This window comes from Acartia tonsa, chromosome 10, assembly GCF_053477335.1.
Source record: "Acartia tonsa isolate MP-2025a chromosome 10, ASM5347733v1, whole genome shotgun sequence".
NCBI classification, from domain to species: domain Eukaryota; kingdom Metazoa; phylum Arthropoda; class Copepoda; order Calanoida; family Acartiidae; genus Acartia; species Acartia tonsa.
The window spans coordinates 44,251,993-44,270,448 of record NC_137269.1 but is presented as its reverse complement, the minus strand read 5'-3'; the positions used below and the strand labels follow the sequence as shown (position 1 = coordinate 44,270,448).

Genomic DNA, 18,456 nt, shown 5'->3' with positions numbered 1-18,456 from the left:
ACAAAAATTAAAAGTATTAATTTTATAATGTTTATTTTCATATTCGTGAAAAATTTCTGTAGTACGATGCTATACATAATTTTTCAGTATGGCTGAAAACAGGATCTATTCCAGCGAATATCAAACGGTTTCAAAGTCACACTGGAAAAATATTTCTATGAGTTTCAACCATATCATTAAAAAAATTAAATTAAAAAATTATTTAGTGTCCATTTACCAATCCCTTCAAACCTGAACAAATATTAAAATTGACTTGAAAAAGTAAATGTAAGATAATAAAATAATGCATTGAATATAACAGACTTACAGTAACATTATGGCAGAAAATAGTATTTGTAAGTCTTTAAAAATAGAAAGGTTTCAAAATTCTTTGTATTTTAGTTCCTTGCGCTGAGCAATAGGTTAGGTAGCTTGAGAGTTTTATTTGGATTTTTTAAAGCATTAGCCGGAATCATATAAAAAGTATACTCATGTCACAGGGTTGACCTAAGTGAGTTGATATGAATTGAATACCGCGGTACTTTTTTATGATTCCAACTATTGTTATTTTATATTAAACTAGCGGCTACGCCTCTTGGAGGGGGAGGGGGGTCTATGGTCGATTTATCTTAAGAGGGTGGTGGTACCCTCCCCCAAAATAGTTATAAACCTTCCCGGGACCTATGAGAAGCTACCCTGTTAAGGAGAGCCCGATTGGTTAAGCGGTTAGCGAGATCCTTCGGTCCAAATAGACACACAAACACACAGACAAACAGACATCCTGTTACTTTAGTATAAGGATATTGCTCCAATCTACCCTACAATTGTGCTACATACATTTTCTGTGTATGTATGTATATTCCCTTACGTATTTGCCCCTTAACAATGCATAGCTTCTACTTCTATGTATATATGCTTAAATGCTTTTCTATTAATCAACAATTGTATAAGAAAGAATAGTTTTTAGGTGTTTATTTTAGACTAGCGGCTACGCCCCTAGAAGCCTCTAGGGGCACTTAAGGTAGGAAGGGGAAAAGTCGACCTTATCTAATTTTAAATTTGAGTTTCAAAAGATTTTAAAAATATTTTTTTTTTGGGGGGGGTGTGTTGAAGACACACTCCCCTAAAAAGTATTAAAACCTTCCCAGGACCCATAAGAAGCTTCACTGTAAAGGAGAACAATATCGGTTCAGTTGTTAGCGAGATCCTTCGGGACAGACAAAAAACGATTACTTCTTTATATAATAGGATTTCTTTAAGCATAAATGTATATAATTTGTTATTTGTAGATTTCTTTTATAAACTTTAAAAGCATTTTTTTACCTTGTATTTTTATGATAATCTTAATGTTATATTTATATAGCCAAGGAAACTAATATTGCACAAAACAAAGGGTAAACTAGACCGCAGTTTCTCGCGGCCCAATGACGGCCACGCCATAGTCGCGTCGCGGCCGGCGGCTCCACTGTCAGCCGCCATTATCTGTCTCTGGAAGAACCGGTTCTCTTGGTGGGACGGAATAGGCCGGGGCCAACTTGGGATGTCGGCGACGGCTTGGAAGCCGACCTCATACGTTGAACACACTTGAACAGAAATTTAGGTTAGGTGTATGAGTTATATTTTGACAAAATTAACCTAAATCGATTAAAATTATTATCTGTTATGAGTTTTAGGAGCAGCCACTGTACATGGACATTATCAAACTCTGCTCAGAGAAAAAAAACGATCTTTAAAAATTGTTTTAAACTAAATAATTCTTTCTAGTAAAGCTAGAACAATACTTTTCTACAGTACTTTACAGTATATTACAGTACATGATGACATTTGTTTATTAACATTTCCAGGACAAACGCAGGAGAGACAAATGTCGGAGTGGAGAAACGCAGGAGTGTTAAAAAAAGTTAATCAAGTATTTCTATACATGTTAGGTTAGGATAGGTTAAGATATGAATATACAAATAAGCCCCCCGCAGATGTTAGGCATGTAAAAAAAACCTTTAGGATGGTTTTTAATTAGGTTAGGTTAAGTGTCCACTACGACCATTTCTGTCAGTTTTAGGTTCCAGGTATAATCCCACAAGCCTAGTTTATCCAGAATACATGGAGTTGCTCTATAACATGTCAACGATTTTTTTAGTATAGCTTGGATATAGATATAGCCATGAGAGATTAAGATGCTTTTTACCTTGGAGGGGAATAGCTTGAGCTTAAAGATTTGCCGCCACTGGAGATAGAGCCACCAAAACTGGTTCTACTCAGCGCCCGCGCTACACTAGCAACATCTGACGGAAGAACTAAATAATAAAATATTTAGAAAATTTGCTGTCAAATGTGATCAGGATGAAAACACTTCAAAACTTGATCTCATGAGCGCCCACTAAATCTGATAGTAGATGAAGGGAGGTGACATAGGGCAGTTATTACACTTTTCCCAATAGTTTGATAGTAAAGTTTTCTTATTCGTTGGCTTAACAACATTGGGAATTTATTGAATTTTAATTGGTTGGTTCATTCAGTCGGGTTTCCAAACGTTTCAACCACTGATTGTAATTGACTTATCCCTTTAGATCCCTGGATAGAGGAACTAAATAATCTTTTTTTAAATTTTCACATATGATTTTGTCCTGATTTATAGATAAAATTTCCTTCTAGGACTGGAAAGAAGAGAATAGTTATTTATTGCATCGTATAATAGTCAGCTTTCCGCGGATATCAAAATGAAAAACTATTAGATTGAAATGAGTTTTCTAGGCGCTGCGTGGCCAAAGGCCTGGGCTAAGAAAACTAGTTTTATTCTTATGATTATTATTTTAATATTCGTGGAAAACTTTCTGTAATACTATACATATATTATTTCTCAGTGTGGCTGAAAACAAGTTCTTATCCACCGGATATTAATCGGTTTCGAAGCCTTACTGTAAAATAATTTACCCAATAATTTTTTTTAATTAGTGTACCTGGAGAATTGCTAACAGTTTCCCCTCCATGGACGATCAAGTAGAAAATAATATCAGAAACAGTTACTACACCAACAACCTGAAAATATAAAATTTTTGAGGATTTTTTTGGAAAAGGTTTGTGTAAGAACCCAATGCTCGACATGATGAATGTAAATGAAAATAAATTTAAAAGAGCTACTTTCTGGCTACTACAGTATAGGCTAAAAATGTTGAAACCGCAGGATGTCGGCATTTATTTTGACTACGCCCCTAAGGGAACTCAAGGTGGGGAGGAAGGGGGGGAGGGTAAGTCGATCTCTTCTGATTTTAATAAAAAAAATGGGGGAGGACATTTTTTGGACATAGTCTCTTTCGTGACAAAGCCTCTTAAGGGGCATTTCATCGTATTTTCACAGTAGCTTTTGATAGGTTATTTTAGGTTAGGTTAAGTTAGGTGATTGCCCCTTAATTGGCCCCGCTGGGTTAGAGCCCTTACGAGTACGCAGGGGTTAGAAATAAAAGAAAGCCGCTGTGAAAATGTAACGAAACGTCCCTTAAGAGGCGTTGCCACTAAAGGGACTATACCCCATTTTTTTTCTAGATATATCTTAGTATGGTGGTGTAAATTTAATACCTGTTGATTATCATCTGTTACAACCAGTCTTGCAACATCAGTTTTAACTAATCTTTCCATCACAGTAAACACAGACTCATCACCCTAAAATATCATTCAAAATAAGTACGGGATATTCAGAGATAAGACAATGGATGATGCATTGATGTACATCAGCAAAATTAGACTGAATTTACAATTTCAAATCAGCTGGACGTCTAAACCTACATTTAAGTCTCAGTCGCGGCTGCCGAGAACTGGTTAACTAACCTTGCAAGTATGAACACCACTGAAGTATGTTGACTTGTGTTGTGTAGCCTCTGCCAGGCTAACATCCAGGTACTAACCTTGCAAGTATGAACTCTACTGAAGTATGTTGACTTGTGTTGTGTAGCCTCTGCCAGGCTAACATCCAGGTACTAACCTTGCATGTATGAACACCACTGAAGTATGTTGACTTGTGTTGTGTCGCCTCTGCCAGGCTAACATCTAGGTACGCGTAGGTCTTCTCAGCGGCCAGGTTGATCACGTCAAACTTGGAAAGTTACCTAGTTGCAGAGTAAGATACCAACTTCCCTCCCCCACATTATTTTTTAAAAATTGAAAATAAGAAAGGGGGGGGGGGAGATTTATTTTCCTATGATTAAACCCTGTTGGGGCAAACTACCCAATATAACATAACCTCAGCCTCAGCCGCACAAAAGACTTAAAACAAATCTGCTTGTGTGCAAATAACAAAAGAGGAGTATGCACGAACGATAGCAAAAGATTCTAAGCACCTTCCAGCAGTGATTCTAAATGTTTTTTTGCTTATTATACTAGGTTTATGTTTAATATCGTTATATCGATTTAAAAAAAAGATTACCATGGTTTTATATAGGTAAAAAACTTCGAAATGTGAAGCATTTTTTGACTATATATGTCATAAAATGTTTTGTTGAGTTCAATTTGCTGTGACACAAAAGTAAACTTTTTCAATAAAAAATGTTAGTTTATATTGGATTGTTTGTTTAAGAACAAATTTAGACATCCAGCAGAATTTCAAAATTAAAATATGACGATTTCAATGAGGCTTACAAGCGGCTTACGCGCAACTGCCGAGCCCTGTTTATTTCCCCTCTTGAACTAGGAAAGTGCCTTGGAGTAGATATGAATGAGCTTGCCATCTGTGTCGATGATGGGCAGAGCGGAAATTCGCTCCTCCACAAAAATGTTCAAAGCTCCTATGATAGTTGTGTCCATTGTTGCAACCTAAAATTGGATTAAAGATTAAAAATATTTTGTATGCTCCTGTTTGTACCGTGTTGGATAAGTGGTTGACGGATTTACTTGCTTACAGTTCTGTTACCTCGAATTTACTCACACCAAGTGAAGGGATAAGACAATGGCCAATATATTTATGTAAATTCCCAAAATTACCTCTTCTATGGAGTTAATTATAATTAATAGTTGGACTCGTACAATAGTCCAACTTAATAAACAAACCAATTAAAAATCAATAATAGTCACATAAGTTGTTCAACTTTAAAATTTGGGGACTTTTGTAATAAACCGCCCAATTTTATCTGCCTCCGTGAAGATCATACTTATAGAGTTTCTGTTGTAAATATGTATTTAAGAGGATCCTGCATAATCTTAATTTGTTACCTTAATGTTATGAAAAGTGCCAACTCCAGCTTCTCTTATTGACTTCTGCAAATTTTAAAATACTTTCTTTACAGTTCAGCGGTTAGAGAAATCTTAAGCTACAGACAGACAGATATACATCCTGTTGCTTTTATTTTCTATAAGGTTGGAAAATTATTTTTGTGCATCAAACACAATGTTAGTCAAGGGGATTTTAATTCATTACTTTACCCAATGATGAAAAACAAAATTAATCCTTACTTAGATTAAAATTACTAGTTCAAAAGTTCAGATATAAGTAGTTTGAACCAACCAATCAAGATTAAGTAAAAGTATCCTATTCCCGTAGTTGCTAGGGACGCTGATAATAAAAATACAAGAAGATCAAGTCGTCTATCCATAATAGAAGCCGAGAAAATCTAATCAAGTTTCAGATGGACATTTTGAATTAAAGTATTTATAATTTCCTGAAGCGCTGTGACTCTGTGGAGGTTGGGAAAGAACTTGTAAAGAAATTTAATGAATGGTTTCTGTGTCAGGATGGCTAGAACGTTCCCGTTCGCGGGATCAATAATTGGCAACCTGGTGGTGTTGGTTTGGTTTGGTTATATGTTTGTTTTTAGAAGGATTACTGTCCTTTTATGAACAGATATTATTTTCTGAAGTTTACAAACTAAGAAGTTTAGATAAGCTAAATTTCATTTACACTGACAAAAAAATAGGAATCTACAGGGATAAGACAATGGCCGATAAATTACAATTTATTGTTAAATCGTTTGGATGGACACTCAGCTTAATGAACCAACCAATTAAAATTCAATAAAAGTTTCTAAAGTTTAGTTGATAAGCCAAGAAATAAGAAAACGTCATTGTAATAATAAAACTTTGGGAGACTAATGCAGTGTTATAAACAGCCTAATGTCCCCTCCTTCCTGAATCTAACTTGATTTAACTTAAGAGGGATAACCAAAACAAGCCTGTGAATCTTTTTTTCTAATAACGTCATTGCTGCGCTATACAGAGATGATTCTAAAAAAAAAGATTGAGATATTTACATGTTTTTATAGTTATACCAAGTGGTGTATTGTAATTTGTACCCTTTTCTAAGTCGATAGTATAGTTTTACATTCTTAGGAACAACAGGGGAAATGCCTTGGGCCAAAAACGGACTTAAATTATCACATGAATAACATCAAAGGACTGGTTAAAAAGAAAGATCTAGAGGTAAAAAATCTTTTTTTTTTAATCCAGGGATATCATATTAAGGGATAAGACAGTGGACAATAAAGTGGGGGGGAAGTTTTGACACATTTGCGTAAACCTGGCACCTAGGCTTTATCTTTGGACTGAGAGGATAGGTTATTAGTGATAAAATCATTCTTATATAATGAATTTCACGAAGTTTTAAGATTTTTTGGATAGGCCTCCAGGTTCCGGAGCTCCAGGCCTCCAGGTGGTCTCTGTACAGGTAAAAATGAAAAAAAAAAATTTTTTTTAAGTTACAGGTCAACTTATAAAACAAAATATGCATCTTTTTTAATATTATTCACATATTTGAAGAAAAAAGATGCATATTTTGTTTCATAAGTTGATTTGTAACTTATTATTTTTTTATTTTTACCTGTACAAAGACCACCTGGAGGCCTGGAGCTCCGGAACCTGGAGGCCTAGCCAAAAAATCTTAAAACTTCGTGAAATTTATCATATAAGAATGATTTTATCATTAATAATCTATCCTCTCAGTTCAAAGATAAAGCCTAGGTGCCAGGTTTACGCAAATGTGTCAAAACTCCCCCCCCCCCTTAATTTGCAACCACAATGATAGTTAACAAAATTAACCCTTCTGTAGATCAAAATTGGTTGAAGTTTAGACACTGCAAAGTTGAAACTTACCAATTACAGTTAATAAAAGTACGAATGAGAAACTTGAGTTATAAATCTTTGGGTATCAGTGATTTCTATAGTGTAGTGTTCCCTCCCTCCCTGGATAATGAGTCCTACCTGGATAAATATGGTAGACATCTGTTGGTTTATCTGTGTTGACACCCTTTACATCACACAACTTCTGCTCCTCGAAGGCGGACATGGTTTGTCCTTGTCCTAAAGCAAGACATTAAAGTAAATATGAGGCATAAGCTATGTAACTCTCACCTCCGGGCGGGGACCCTGTCCCGATTTGAAATCAGCTAACAGCATAGGAAATATAAACACAGCCAAGTCCGAGAATAAAAAAGCAATTTGCTAGCTTTTTTATGTTCTACGGGTTAGTTGTGGGCAATTTTTTTTAGATTAAAATAATGGGTTGGATTTAGGGTACATTAATATCCAACCCCCCCCCCCCCCCCTTCAAACAGTCCACAGGATGCTAGAGGCGCATTCGCTATTGAGCTGAAAAGAGTCATTTAGGACAAATTCAACAAAGATAGTAAAAATGCTTCTCTAAATTAGTGAATTCTCTCTTTTTAAAAATAAAAAATATCATATTTACCTTTATAATTATTTTGTAAAATTCTAATGAAATCTGTGATTGTGAGCATACCCACAAACTGTTGCAGGTTTGAGTCCCACAATGTACAAGCTCGAACTCCTATAATAAATATACAATTTCTTAGTAGTAATTAAATTAAACATTTTCTTGCTTTTCAAAAAAAAATTAAGTAGGTATGCAATAAAAGATTTTAAAACATATTTTTTGCTAGTTTTCTTTTTTTTTATTTCAGAACTAGGCAGCCTTAATCAGTCGGCTATAGGCTTCAGGTAAATTAACCTTTTACAAATTTTAAAATCAGCTTCAAGTCTAAACCAGACCTAAATATGGCAATCCCTATTTCTAACCAAATTGCAGTGCTGTAAATCTTTAGTTGGGTTCCTTTCTTTTTTAGTTTTGATTTCTTAAAGTGTCACGCCCACCCTCCCCTTTTGAGGCTTTGTAGCGGCTGCAGAGCCCTGATTTATTTGCTACCTGTATCAACCATGGCATAGAAAGCTTTCTTTACAATCAACCTAAACAAAAATTATAACATATATTAACAAATAAAAGTGCCTTGTAGAGAACAGAAACCTCTCCCCTTTTAATTTATTTTAAGGAGGGGAGAGGGGGGTATTTTTAACATTATTTAGGTATTATTTTAGGTAAGGCAAGGTTAGGTTATATTGGATACTGGTTAGTCCCACAGGGTTAGGGTAGCGCTGTGTTAGGGTAATTAACAGATAATTATAAAAAAGGAGTTTACAACATAATAAAAGTTCTAACTATGTATTTTGTAATTAAGTATGAAGTGCCATTTTAAAAAATCTCGGAAAAATTAGTTCACAATTAGGTACCTCGTATCAAGAACAACCAGTTTGGCAGATGTAGGCATCAGGTCATAACATTTGTACCATTTGAAAAAACTAGACAAATTATAAGTTGAATCTACAACATCCATATTGCCTTTAATTTTAAAACAAGGATGACAACATCCATAAGTAGCGAAGCACAAAAAGTCGTCGATGGGAATACGTACAGGTAGATTTAAATGGTTTTTACTAAAATCAAGAATAGATTTATTGGATAAAATAAACATGAAACCTTGTTTTATTTTGCATGATGACGATAGTCAAAGTAAATTATATTAAAGATGCTCATAACAATGGGAAAAATTATTTTGTTACTGATATCCCATAAAAGTTTGAAAATTGCATCAAAATAAACAAAGATATGGGGAAATATGTAAAACATATAAAAATAGCCAAAAACCTGATAAAAGGCAGTCTGACCGTCATGGTTGTTTTATTAAAACGACAAAAAATTTAATTTTTAAATCCTTAACTAAAAAATTTGGAAAATTGGACCATATACACTGAAGATATGGAAAAAAGTGTTAGATATATAAAAATAGCCTAAAACCTGCCAAAAAGGCAGTCTGGCCGTCATGGTTACTTTGTTTAAAAGACGGGAAATTTAATTTTGATATCTATAACTAAAAAAAATTTTGAAAATCGGACTATAAACACTGAAGATATGGAGAAAAATGTTAAATATATAAAAAAACAGCCTAGAACCTGCTAAAAAGGCAGTCTGGCCGTCATGATTGTTTTCTTTAAAAGACGGGAAATTTAATTTTGATATCTATAACTGAAAAATTTTGAAAATCGGGCCATAAACACTGAAGATATGGAGAAAAATGTGAAAAATATAAAAATAGCCTAAAACCTGCTAAAAAGGCAGTCTGGCCTTCATGGTTGTTCCTTTAAACGACGGGAAATTTAATTTTGATATCTGTAACTGAAAAATTTTTGAAAATCGGACCATAAACACTAAAGATATGGAGAAAAATGTGAAAAATATAAAAATAGCCTAAAACCTGCTAAAAAGGCAGTCTGGCCTTCATGGTTGTTCCTTTAAACGACGGGAAATTTAATTTTGATATCTGTAACTGAAAAAATTTTGAAAATTGGACCATAAACACTGAAGATATGGAGAAAAATGTGAAAAATATAAAAATAGCCTAAAACCTGCTAAAAATTGGTCCGAACGCCAATGATGTTTTATAGTCAATTGTGCTCCTTAATGATGGGAATGTTGTCAAAAAATTTCAGCATTCTATCTTTTATAGGAGCTGAGTAAATCCCATTTCCCCCATAGCGTTACGGACGGACTGACTGACGGACGGACTGACTGACGGACGGACGGACGGACAAAGTGAATTATAGAGTAGCTACGCTACTAAAAAATTTTGAAAATCGGACTATAAACACTGAAGATATGGAGAAAAATGTTAAATATATAAAAAAACAGCCTAGAACCTGCTAAAAAGGCAGTCTGGCCGTCATGATTGTTTTCTTTAAAAGACGGGAAATTTAATTTTGATATCTATAACTGAAAAATTTTGAAAATCGGACCATAAACACTGAAGATATGGAGAAAAATGTGAAAAATATAAAAATAGCCTAAAACCTGCTAAAAAGGCAGTCTGGCCTTCATGGTTGTTCCTTTAAACGACGGGAAATTTAATTTTGATATCTGTAACTGAAAAATTTTTGAAAATCGGACCATAAACACTAAAGATATGGAGAAAAATGTGAAAAATATAAAAATAGCCTAAAACCTGCTAAAAAGGCAGTCTGGCCTTCATGGTTGTTCCTTTAAACGACGGGAAATTTAATTTTGATATCTGTAACTGAAAAAATTTTGAAAATCGGACCATAAACACTGAAGATATGGAGAAAAATGTGAAAAATATAAAAATAGCCTAAAACCTGCTAAAAATTGGTCCGAACGCCAATGATGTTTTATAGTCAATTGTGCTCCTTAATGATGGGAATGTTGTCAAAAAATTTCAGCATTCTATCTTTTATAGGAGCTGAGTAAATCCCATTTCCCCCATAGCGTTACGGACGGACTGACTGACGGACGGACTGACTGACGGACGGACGGACGGACAAAGTGAATTATAGAGTAGCTACGCTACTAAAAATAGCTCTGCTTAACGAGAAAAAAGGGGAATTTTTACATATAGTATTTTTTATATCTTATCACACCTTCCCTTTTGAAGATATGGACAAATTGAGTTATAGAAAAGCTTTGGGTATAAAAACATCCATAATTAGCGAAGCATACCTAAAAGTTAAGGATGGGAATACGGATGAGGAGACTTGAAGAGTATTTGTTAAAATCAAGAATCTTAAATCTTTCTCACGTATTTTTACTTTATTTTTTGATTTATATATTTTGTAGCATGGCTGACAGACCGACGGACAAAATAATATTACATACTGGATGCTCAACGGTATGGTATCTTAACAAAAATCAGCCTTCTATCTTGACTTTACATCGGAGAAAATTATATTTCCCCTATAGCGTTAGATGGACTGATTGATGGACTGATTGTCTGACTCACTGACGAACGGACAGACAAAGGAGTTAAAGAAAAGCTTTCAGTATAAAATAAATAATAGGTATGTCCAGAACTTAATTTTTTAATTTTTATGAATAGATATTTTTAGTTTCAACTCTCCTAATGATATGTTCATTTTCATCCATCTCTGAGTCCTCATCTAGACTGAGAGAAGCCAGGGACCTTAGAACAGGTGTCCCATCCGCCTGCCTGTACAGGATGGCCGCGGAGTTTCCCTTCACTCCATTCAAAATCCTATTGTATAAAGAAATACTATTACTATAATATTAGAGTAAAACACTAGAGGAAGAAAGGGTTAAATAACTGTATCTCCCCATCGCAACCACCTTGTGAATGTGCAACCTTTCTATTGGGCCATTGAAAATCAACCAATGGTGTCGCTTATATTAACTCAGCCAAGTAGCAGATAATAATTTAGAAGCAGACGAAAGAGGTCTTTGAAAAAGGAAGGGAGGTAGTTGTCTGTATAGACATCTATACTATAGATCTGTTACTATAATTATATAATGTCAAAGTATTCTCATGTATAGGGATAAGATACCTCTATGCAATGTATTATTCACCGTTTCTGAGCCGTATTCCTAATCTATTACCTTGCCCTGGGCTAAGAATTGCAGGTTTCCCACTTTACTATACAACTAACTAGCGATTCCGCCCCTTGAGACTTCTAGGGGCACTAGAGGTGGCATAGGAGAAAAAATATTTTTTGGGGGAAGGGTAATTTTTTTTACATGATTTCTCTTTGGTAGTTCTCTCCCCCAAAATAGTAATAAACCTTTTTAGATCCAATGAGAAGCTACATTGTGAGAGGGAATGATATGGGTTCAGCGGTTAGGCAGAAAGCAAACACACACACACACACACTTACATATCCTGTTCATATTATATAAGGATAGTATAGAATGTAACTTAATTCCTAGTTGTTATTTGGTGAAAATCTTTCCTGTTAATAAAAGAAAACCATATTTTTTTCTCGCTAGACTTAAAAATAATTCTGAAGCTGTCCAACGTTCAAATACACCTAAAGAGTAGCTGAGTTGCTATAAAAAGAGGGCTGTGTTCGAACCTGTGATGTTCTGAAGAAATGGAAATTGATCTTGTCCTCTTGTTAATCCTTGGCGGCAGAACGGGCCCCTGACTGTAGATATTTCTCAACTCTGGGTGACCATATACCTGCCTAAAACAAAACATTCAAATTATTGGCATAGGGAAAAACAAAAATTGAGATATGGGAAATACTTAAGAAATAAATGGGAAAAACAAAAATTGAGATATGGGAAATACTTAAGAAATAAATGGGAAAAACAAAAATTGAGATATGGGAAATACTTAAGAAATAAATGGTATTATGTTGCGCATTTGTTAGAGATTCTAAGTAAGGGATAATTCTTAAGGGCAGTAAATTTATGTACATACCCAATGATGATAAACAAAATTACCTGTTCTATAGATTTAATTAATGGTCGACAAGTAAAGTTTGAAACCAACCAATCAGAATTCAATTTTTTGAGCGAACGATAACGTTCTTATAAAACTTTAGGTATCATTGTAATTACAGTCCAATGTCCTTTTCCTCTCTAACATTAGTAAATTGTAATCGCAATATTCTTGAGATTTTTCGTTTTGAAGATTTGCCAGACATACAATCCTTTGATTGCACGGCCTTTGCTGTAAAGTTCTATTAGTTCAGTGTAAAGAAATATGCTTGTTTATTGGCCAGGTATTCCTTGATCTCTTACTATTAAAATCACGCATTTGACTTGGCAGCAGTAGAAATTAATCTTATAGTTATTTTTATTTGTAATAATACAGAAGCACTAATATGTATCAAGTTCAAGTTCCTACACTACAAGAATAACTACTTGTCAAGTCTAGATATTTTTAAAATTTTAAATTGTACACAAAAGGAAAATTAAAGCACAATAAATTGAATTGCATTTTTTGTTCACAATGAAATAAAAAAATTGCTTCATTTGCTTTAAATCTAAACAAGTTTTTATAGGAAAAACTTATCTTCATAATAAGAAAACAAACATAATAAATAAAATTATCAATTTTGCCTAGTGATAAAGTTTAATAAAAAACGAAAAATGCGTAAATAACAAGGTTGACAACATCCATAAAAGCGAAGCACTAAAACGGTAGAATAGACGGCCATTAACACATATATAGTGTCAGAACTAAATAATCAGAATATGTATAAAAATCGGAGCAAAATTGTAAGTAAATTTGTTGAAAAACTGCTTGATACAGGATAATGTTTATGGGCATACTTACATTTTTAGGATTTGATTATAGAGTTGCTTTGCTTTTAACATTAGACTTTGTTGTCCCAGGAATCAACATACCAAAAATCAGATCAATCGGATGATTAGATCATATAAAAATTAGTTGTTTAAAAAGTAAAAAAATCAACATGTTTAAATTGGACGTACGGACATTCTTGTTATGATTATAGAGTTGCTATGCATTCTAAATCGTACCTAACTACATACTAAAGGAATCACCACCATGCATAGTTTTAAATCGATAGGACAATTCTATCATGCCTAAATTAATAAAAAAAAAGCTATCCGTGTGTGACAAACGGACGTACAACCGACCCTAATTATAGAAAAGCTTTGCTTTTAAAAAATGAACAGATACAAAGCAGAGGGAGGGAGGGGACATTGGGCTGTTTTTTTACACTAGTCCCCAAATTTTTGGTGTTCCGTTTTCTTATACCTATCTTGACAACTTTAGGGACTAAATTTATATTGGTTGGTTCATTAAGTTGGGTGTTCAAATGTTTCAAACACTTATTGTAATCTACAGAAGGGGTAATTTTGTGTATCACCAATGAGGATGTACATCAATTTATCGGCCATTGTCTTATCCTTTTATTAGATCCATTGATACAAAGGCAGAACAAAATAAAAATAAAAAGGAATAATGAAGCAAAGCATTAAATAAGATTACAAAATAATGCTACAAATATACAACAAGGAAAACATAAACCATATCTAAGCAAAGAACAGAAACTTTTTTCTACTTTAAGTAGCCGAGTAAATACCTGGATGTATAACTATAGGCAGCAATACTAGAAACTTATTCAAAACGGATAAGTAGATGACAGAAAATGGCCTAAAACCATTCTAAGGTTTAAATATAAAAAGAAAATAACCTAAGACCATCATAGGACCTTTAAGAAAGTTCCCTAAAAAGGATAATTCAATTATTTTAGTAGTTTTAAAATCTTAAGTTTAAGACAAAAACAATCTCTCTACTTTATATGGTAGGATGGCGACTCGCGAGTATTAGACGCATTAAATTATAGAGGAGCTGCGCTACAATTTAAAACTACCTTGGTGCACTTCCCAACGAATGACTCGACCGTTGGGAGCCATTGACCCCGCCACCGACAGCCACAGGCACGCTCCCACCGCCTCCGCCCCCACCCCCGGGGGGACCGGGGGCGACAGCGAGCTCAAAGGGAAATATTTCTAGTTTCTCTGTCTCCGGGGGAAGAGAACACTCCACAGACATTCTTCTCACCCAATTCTCTTTCTGAAATGGAGGATTTTTCTTAGTGGCAAAACTAATCTTTAAGTCTTGCCTGTTGTTACTGGCTTAGCGACCACTGCAGACATAACAATAAAAATTAATAGACATCCAATTTTAATTTAAAGTTAGATAAAATATGCCAAAAGAAACAGGGCATCTGTGTTTTCAAATGCCATGCTCGTTTTCCAAACTTTTTGTGGGTTTTGTTTTAAAGGTCCTTAGGGTAAATAAATTAACGATTTTAATATTCATAGAAAATTGTTTTTCAGTATGGCTGAGAACCGATTTTAAACCAGCGGATATTAATCGGTTTGGAAGCCATACTGGAATAAGTTTTTAATTAAACTAGCAGAGGAGTTGAAAATTTATTGTTGTCAGACATTTAGGGACATTTAAAATAAAATAAAATAATGCATGAGATTCTATGATTTTTAATTTTTTTTGTATAACGCATTCCCTAAACTATTAGATATAGATATCTCAATTCTTAAAAAACTTTCTTGTACCTATCGTTTTTGAAAAGTAACGTAAATAAAAAACATGGAATGCATGCCACTTTTTAATGCCCATCTATTGTTCCATTAGCCCCTGGCATATAGCTAGTAGGAAAGTGACGCAGCGATGCAAAATTTTGTTGAAAATTTAACTAGTAGCATGCATGCACGGTTCAGGGATAAAGGGATAAAACTTACAAATAAATAACGTAACTTTAAACTGAATCAAGTTAGTATATAAACAAGGATGACAACATCAATAATGAGCAAAGCAAAAAAAAATAATGGACGGACAAACTGAGTTGCAGATGCTCTGTATATTTTCTATTAAGACTTATTTCCAAGTAAGACCTATTGCAAAAAAATTAAATGACAGCAAAGAAAACTCATGATCCCCCCCCCCCCTAAAAAATCTTTTGATACTTTAACAACATTTTTTTAATTTGTACAGCTTCACTACTAAAAGAACAATAATATTATACAATAACAGATTAGATAAAAATATACTATGACAGAAGGGTTATGATAGTTAAGGCACATTAATAATAATGAAATGATATATTATCGTCATCGACTTAAAAACATATTGACCATGATTAAGCTTGCAATATTTGCGAAATTTATGATTTGCCAAATCCTAAATCCGTGCAAAGATTAGAATTGCGTCATTGCACGGCGTCAAGTAAAGTAAACCAGGAATATAGAAATATGATTATACTCTTATAGATTATTAAATAATCATAAGGAAAAAGGATAAGAGGATGAATACTCACCCCAATTTCATTGTAAAATATTACTTCCCCCCTACTAAAATAATTTGTCTGCTATTTATCTAAACCGTCCGCGGCTTTTTGCATCTTAATCATAACCTATTCTATATATGTAAAATAAAATAAAAAAAATTTTATCTTATTAATTATTATTATCTTTCTGTAATTTATTATGTTTTAAAAAAAAATTAAAGAAAATATTTAAAATACAATTTGATTTAGAATCTTAAAAAACAAACAGCCGCGGACGGTCTTAGTGCAGCAGAAAAGTATGTTTCGCCCAGTTTAAAAATAGGAGGGTTCACCTTTTATGATCAAAAATTTATTTTTTTTTCAAATTAGCCTAAATGTAATATTTAAATCTAATTAACATGATAAAACTTTTAAATGTTTACTAATAAAAAATTAATAGTTTAGCTCTCAGCCACCAGGTTCGCTAGTTGTCTACTTCAAAGACATACATTAAAACTAAGGCTAAATATTAAATAAAAAATTTCATAACTGAATAATCTAAATAAGTGAATAATCTGTAATGCTATCTATGTTCTTTCTCAGACAATACTCGTTTTTACAATATTTTTAACATTTTCAAGTGATGTTATTTACCCCTCAGGGTTTGGCCCTTTAGTGACAAAAATCCAAAACAAGAAAAATACAGGCAAAATAAAAATTTATGAACGCTTTGATATTCTAGTTCTATATCCAAAGCTAGATGGCACTGAAAAACTGATTATTATAATTTACAATCAAATGTTCATATTAAATTTGTAAAAACGTTTATTTATTAAAAAATATAAGTTAGATAGACTGCAATGTAAATCTTATAAGCTGACAATGAGTGTTATGATTAAAGTCAGTAGCAAAGTCATGAAAAATTAATAATGATAATTTTATATTCTTTCATTAGGTTTCATCAGAATGGATGATAATTCAAAATATTTCTATATCATCCCTTAAAAATTAGATTTATGCTTCAAACAGTAACTATAATTGTCTTGAAATTATATATAATTTTAAGATATTCCCATTTTGAAAAGTGGTGGAATAACATTAAAAATTCAGCGCGGCAATTGCTCAATATAGGCCTCTAGGCCCACTGCCTATTTTAGTCCTTCAAATACCTTGATTTCTCTCTTTTATTATTTTCTCTATGTAAATAATTCATCCTATTATTATCACTAGTTGCTTCACCCCTAGCCTCTAGGGGAAGGCGGGTGAATTCAGGAAAATATCCTAAAACCATCCTGAATGAATAGATTAAAAAATAGACCCGATGCGAACCAGTATTTTTCGAGATTATTAGCTATAATATTGTCCTATCCATTTATTCCTGAAAGTAACCACAAAGTATCCACAATAGATAGATATAATCTAGATACATATTCTCTAGATAAGCCAATAGGAAAACAGTGGAGGAACAACCCGGCCATATTATTGGTTAGAAAGAGTACAGATTTTGATTCGAAATGACTAAATTCTTTTATATCGTCCGCATGGTTTATCTATAAATAGTTTAATTCTTAGGATAAAGCTTTTCTTGGGTAAATTATCTAGTGTAAAAATTTCTTCCCTCGTATAATGTAAAGCATATAAAAAATCATATCTGTGTCAGCTAAAAATAGAATACGTCATATATAACAAGAAATTAAAAATGGTAGGGCATGCTAGAATATAGGGCCAGTTTGACCATCTAAATATAAAACATCTATTGTATGCACATTTAACGTGATGAAACATCTTAAATAATTAAAACTTTTTTTGCGTTTCAAACAAGCATGACAACTCTCTTAAAAGTAAAGATAATCATGTATGTTTTAAATAAAAGACCAAAATGGTATTCTAAACAAGGATGAAAACATTTATAAGTAGTAAAGCAAATGTATATAACAACATTTAGAAAAGAACCATTACTGACAGGCAGACAAAAATGTATGATTGGGTCTACATTAGTCATAGAATTTTTTACCCAAAAATCCAGCTTTATTGTAGATAATCACGTTTACCATAAAAAAATGACTCAAAGCGTTTATGACAGACCGACGGACAAAACATAGCGTTTCCTCTTATCAATACAGACGGAAAAGGTAAGTTAAAGAGTATCATTGTTTACTAAAAATCTAGAGAAAGTATTTAAGAAACTTACAATATTATGTAATTATAATTTTTTCTACTTGTGAATACAAAAGACACTGGAGATAAAAGACAGACTTACCATTAAAGCATTAATTACAGAGTATCTTCACTACTAAAAATAACTATATCTTATCTTTACTGCTTAAGAATGATTAACAAACTAAAATAATGAAATATATGCCTTTGTCAAATTATATAGTTAATGAATATTAATGTTTTCTTAAAAATAATTCATATATCTTATTTAAATTTTGCATCAGCTTAAGGTAGAATTACTTATTTTACTAGTAAGACATTTCTCCAATGAATGGTGCTTCCTTAAACCTGACGGAAATACATTCTTAAGATCGCAGCTACTCTATAACTCGATCATTAATCTGTTCCAAAAGAAAATATTATATTCTCGACTATTTTAGAAGGTTAACAAAATTGCCAAATGGTCCTTTAACGATGTAATTC

General features: G+C 33.1%; 1 protein-coding gene across 1 annotated transcript; it reads right to left on the bottom strand.

Moving 5' to 3' along the window:
* Positions 1–1,229: 1,229 nt before the first annotated feature.
* Positions 1,230–14,641, bottom strand: LOC145330126 (5'-AMP-activated protein kinase subunit gamma-1-like). Its single transcript, XM_080174711.1, has 16 exons — positions 14,401–14,641; positions 12,124–12,234; positions 11,160–11,291; positions 8,482–8,553; positions 8,120–8,160; positions 7,646–7,744; positions 7,159–7,257; positions 6,135–6,186; positions 5,628–5,739; positions 5,179–5,226; positions 4,669–4,782; positions 3,956–4,066; positions 3,553–3,636; positions 2,937–3,015; positions 2,165–2,273; positions 1,230–1,562 (listed from the first exon to the last, which is right to left on the bottom strand). The coding sequence occupies exons 1-16, from the start codon at positions 14,580–14,582 to the stop codon at positions 1,547–1,549; spliced, it is 1,461 nt and encodes a 486-aa protein (XP_080030837.1). The 5' UTR covers positions 14,583–14,641; the 3' UTR covers positions 1,230–1,546.
* Positions 14,642–18,456: the final 3,815 nt, after the last annotated feature.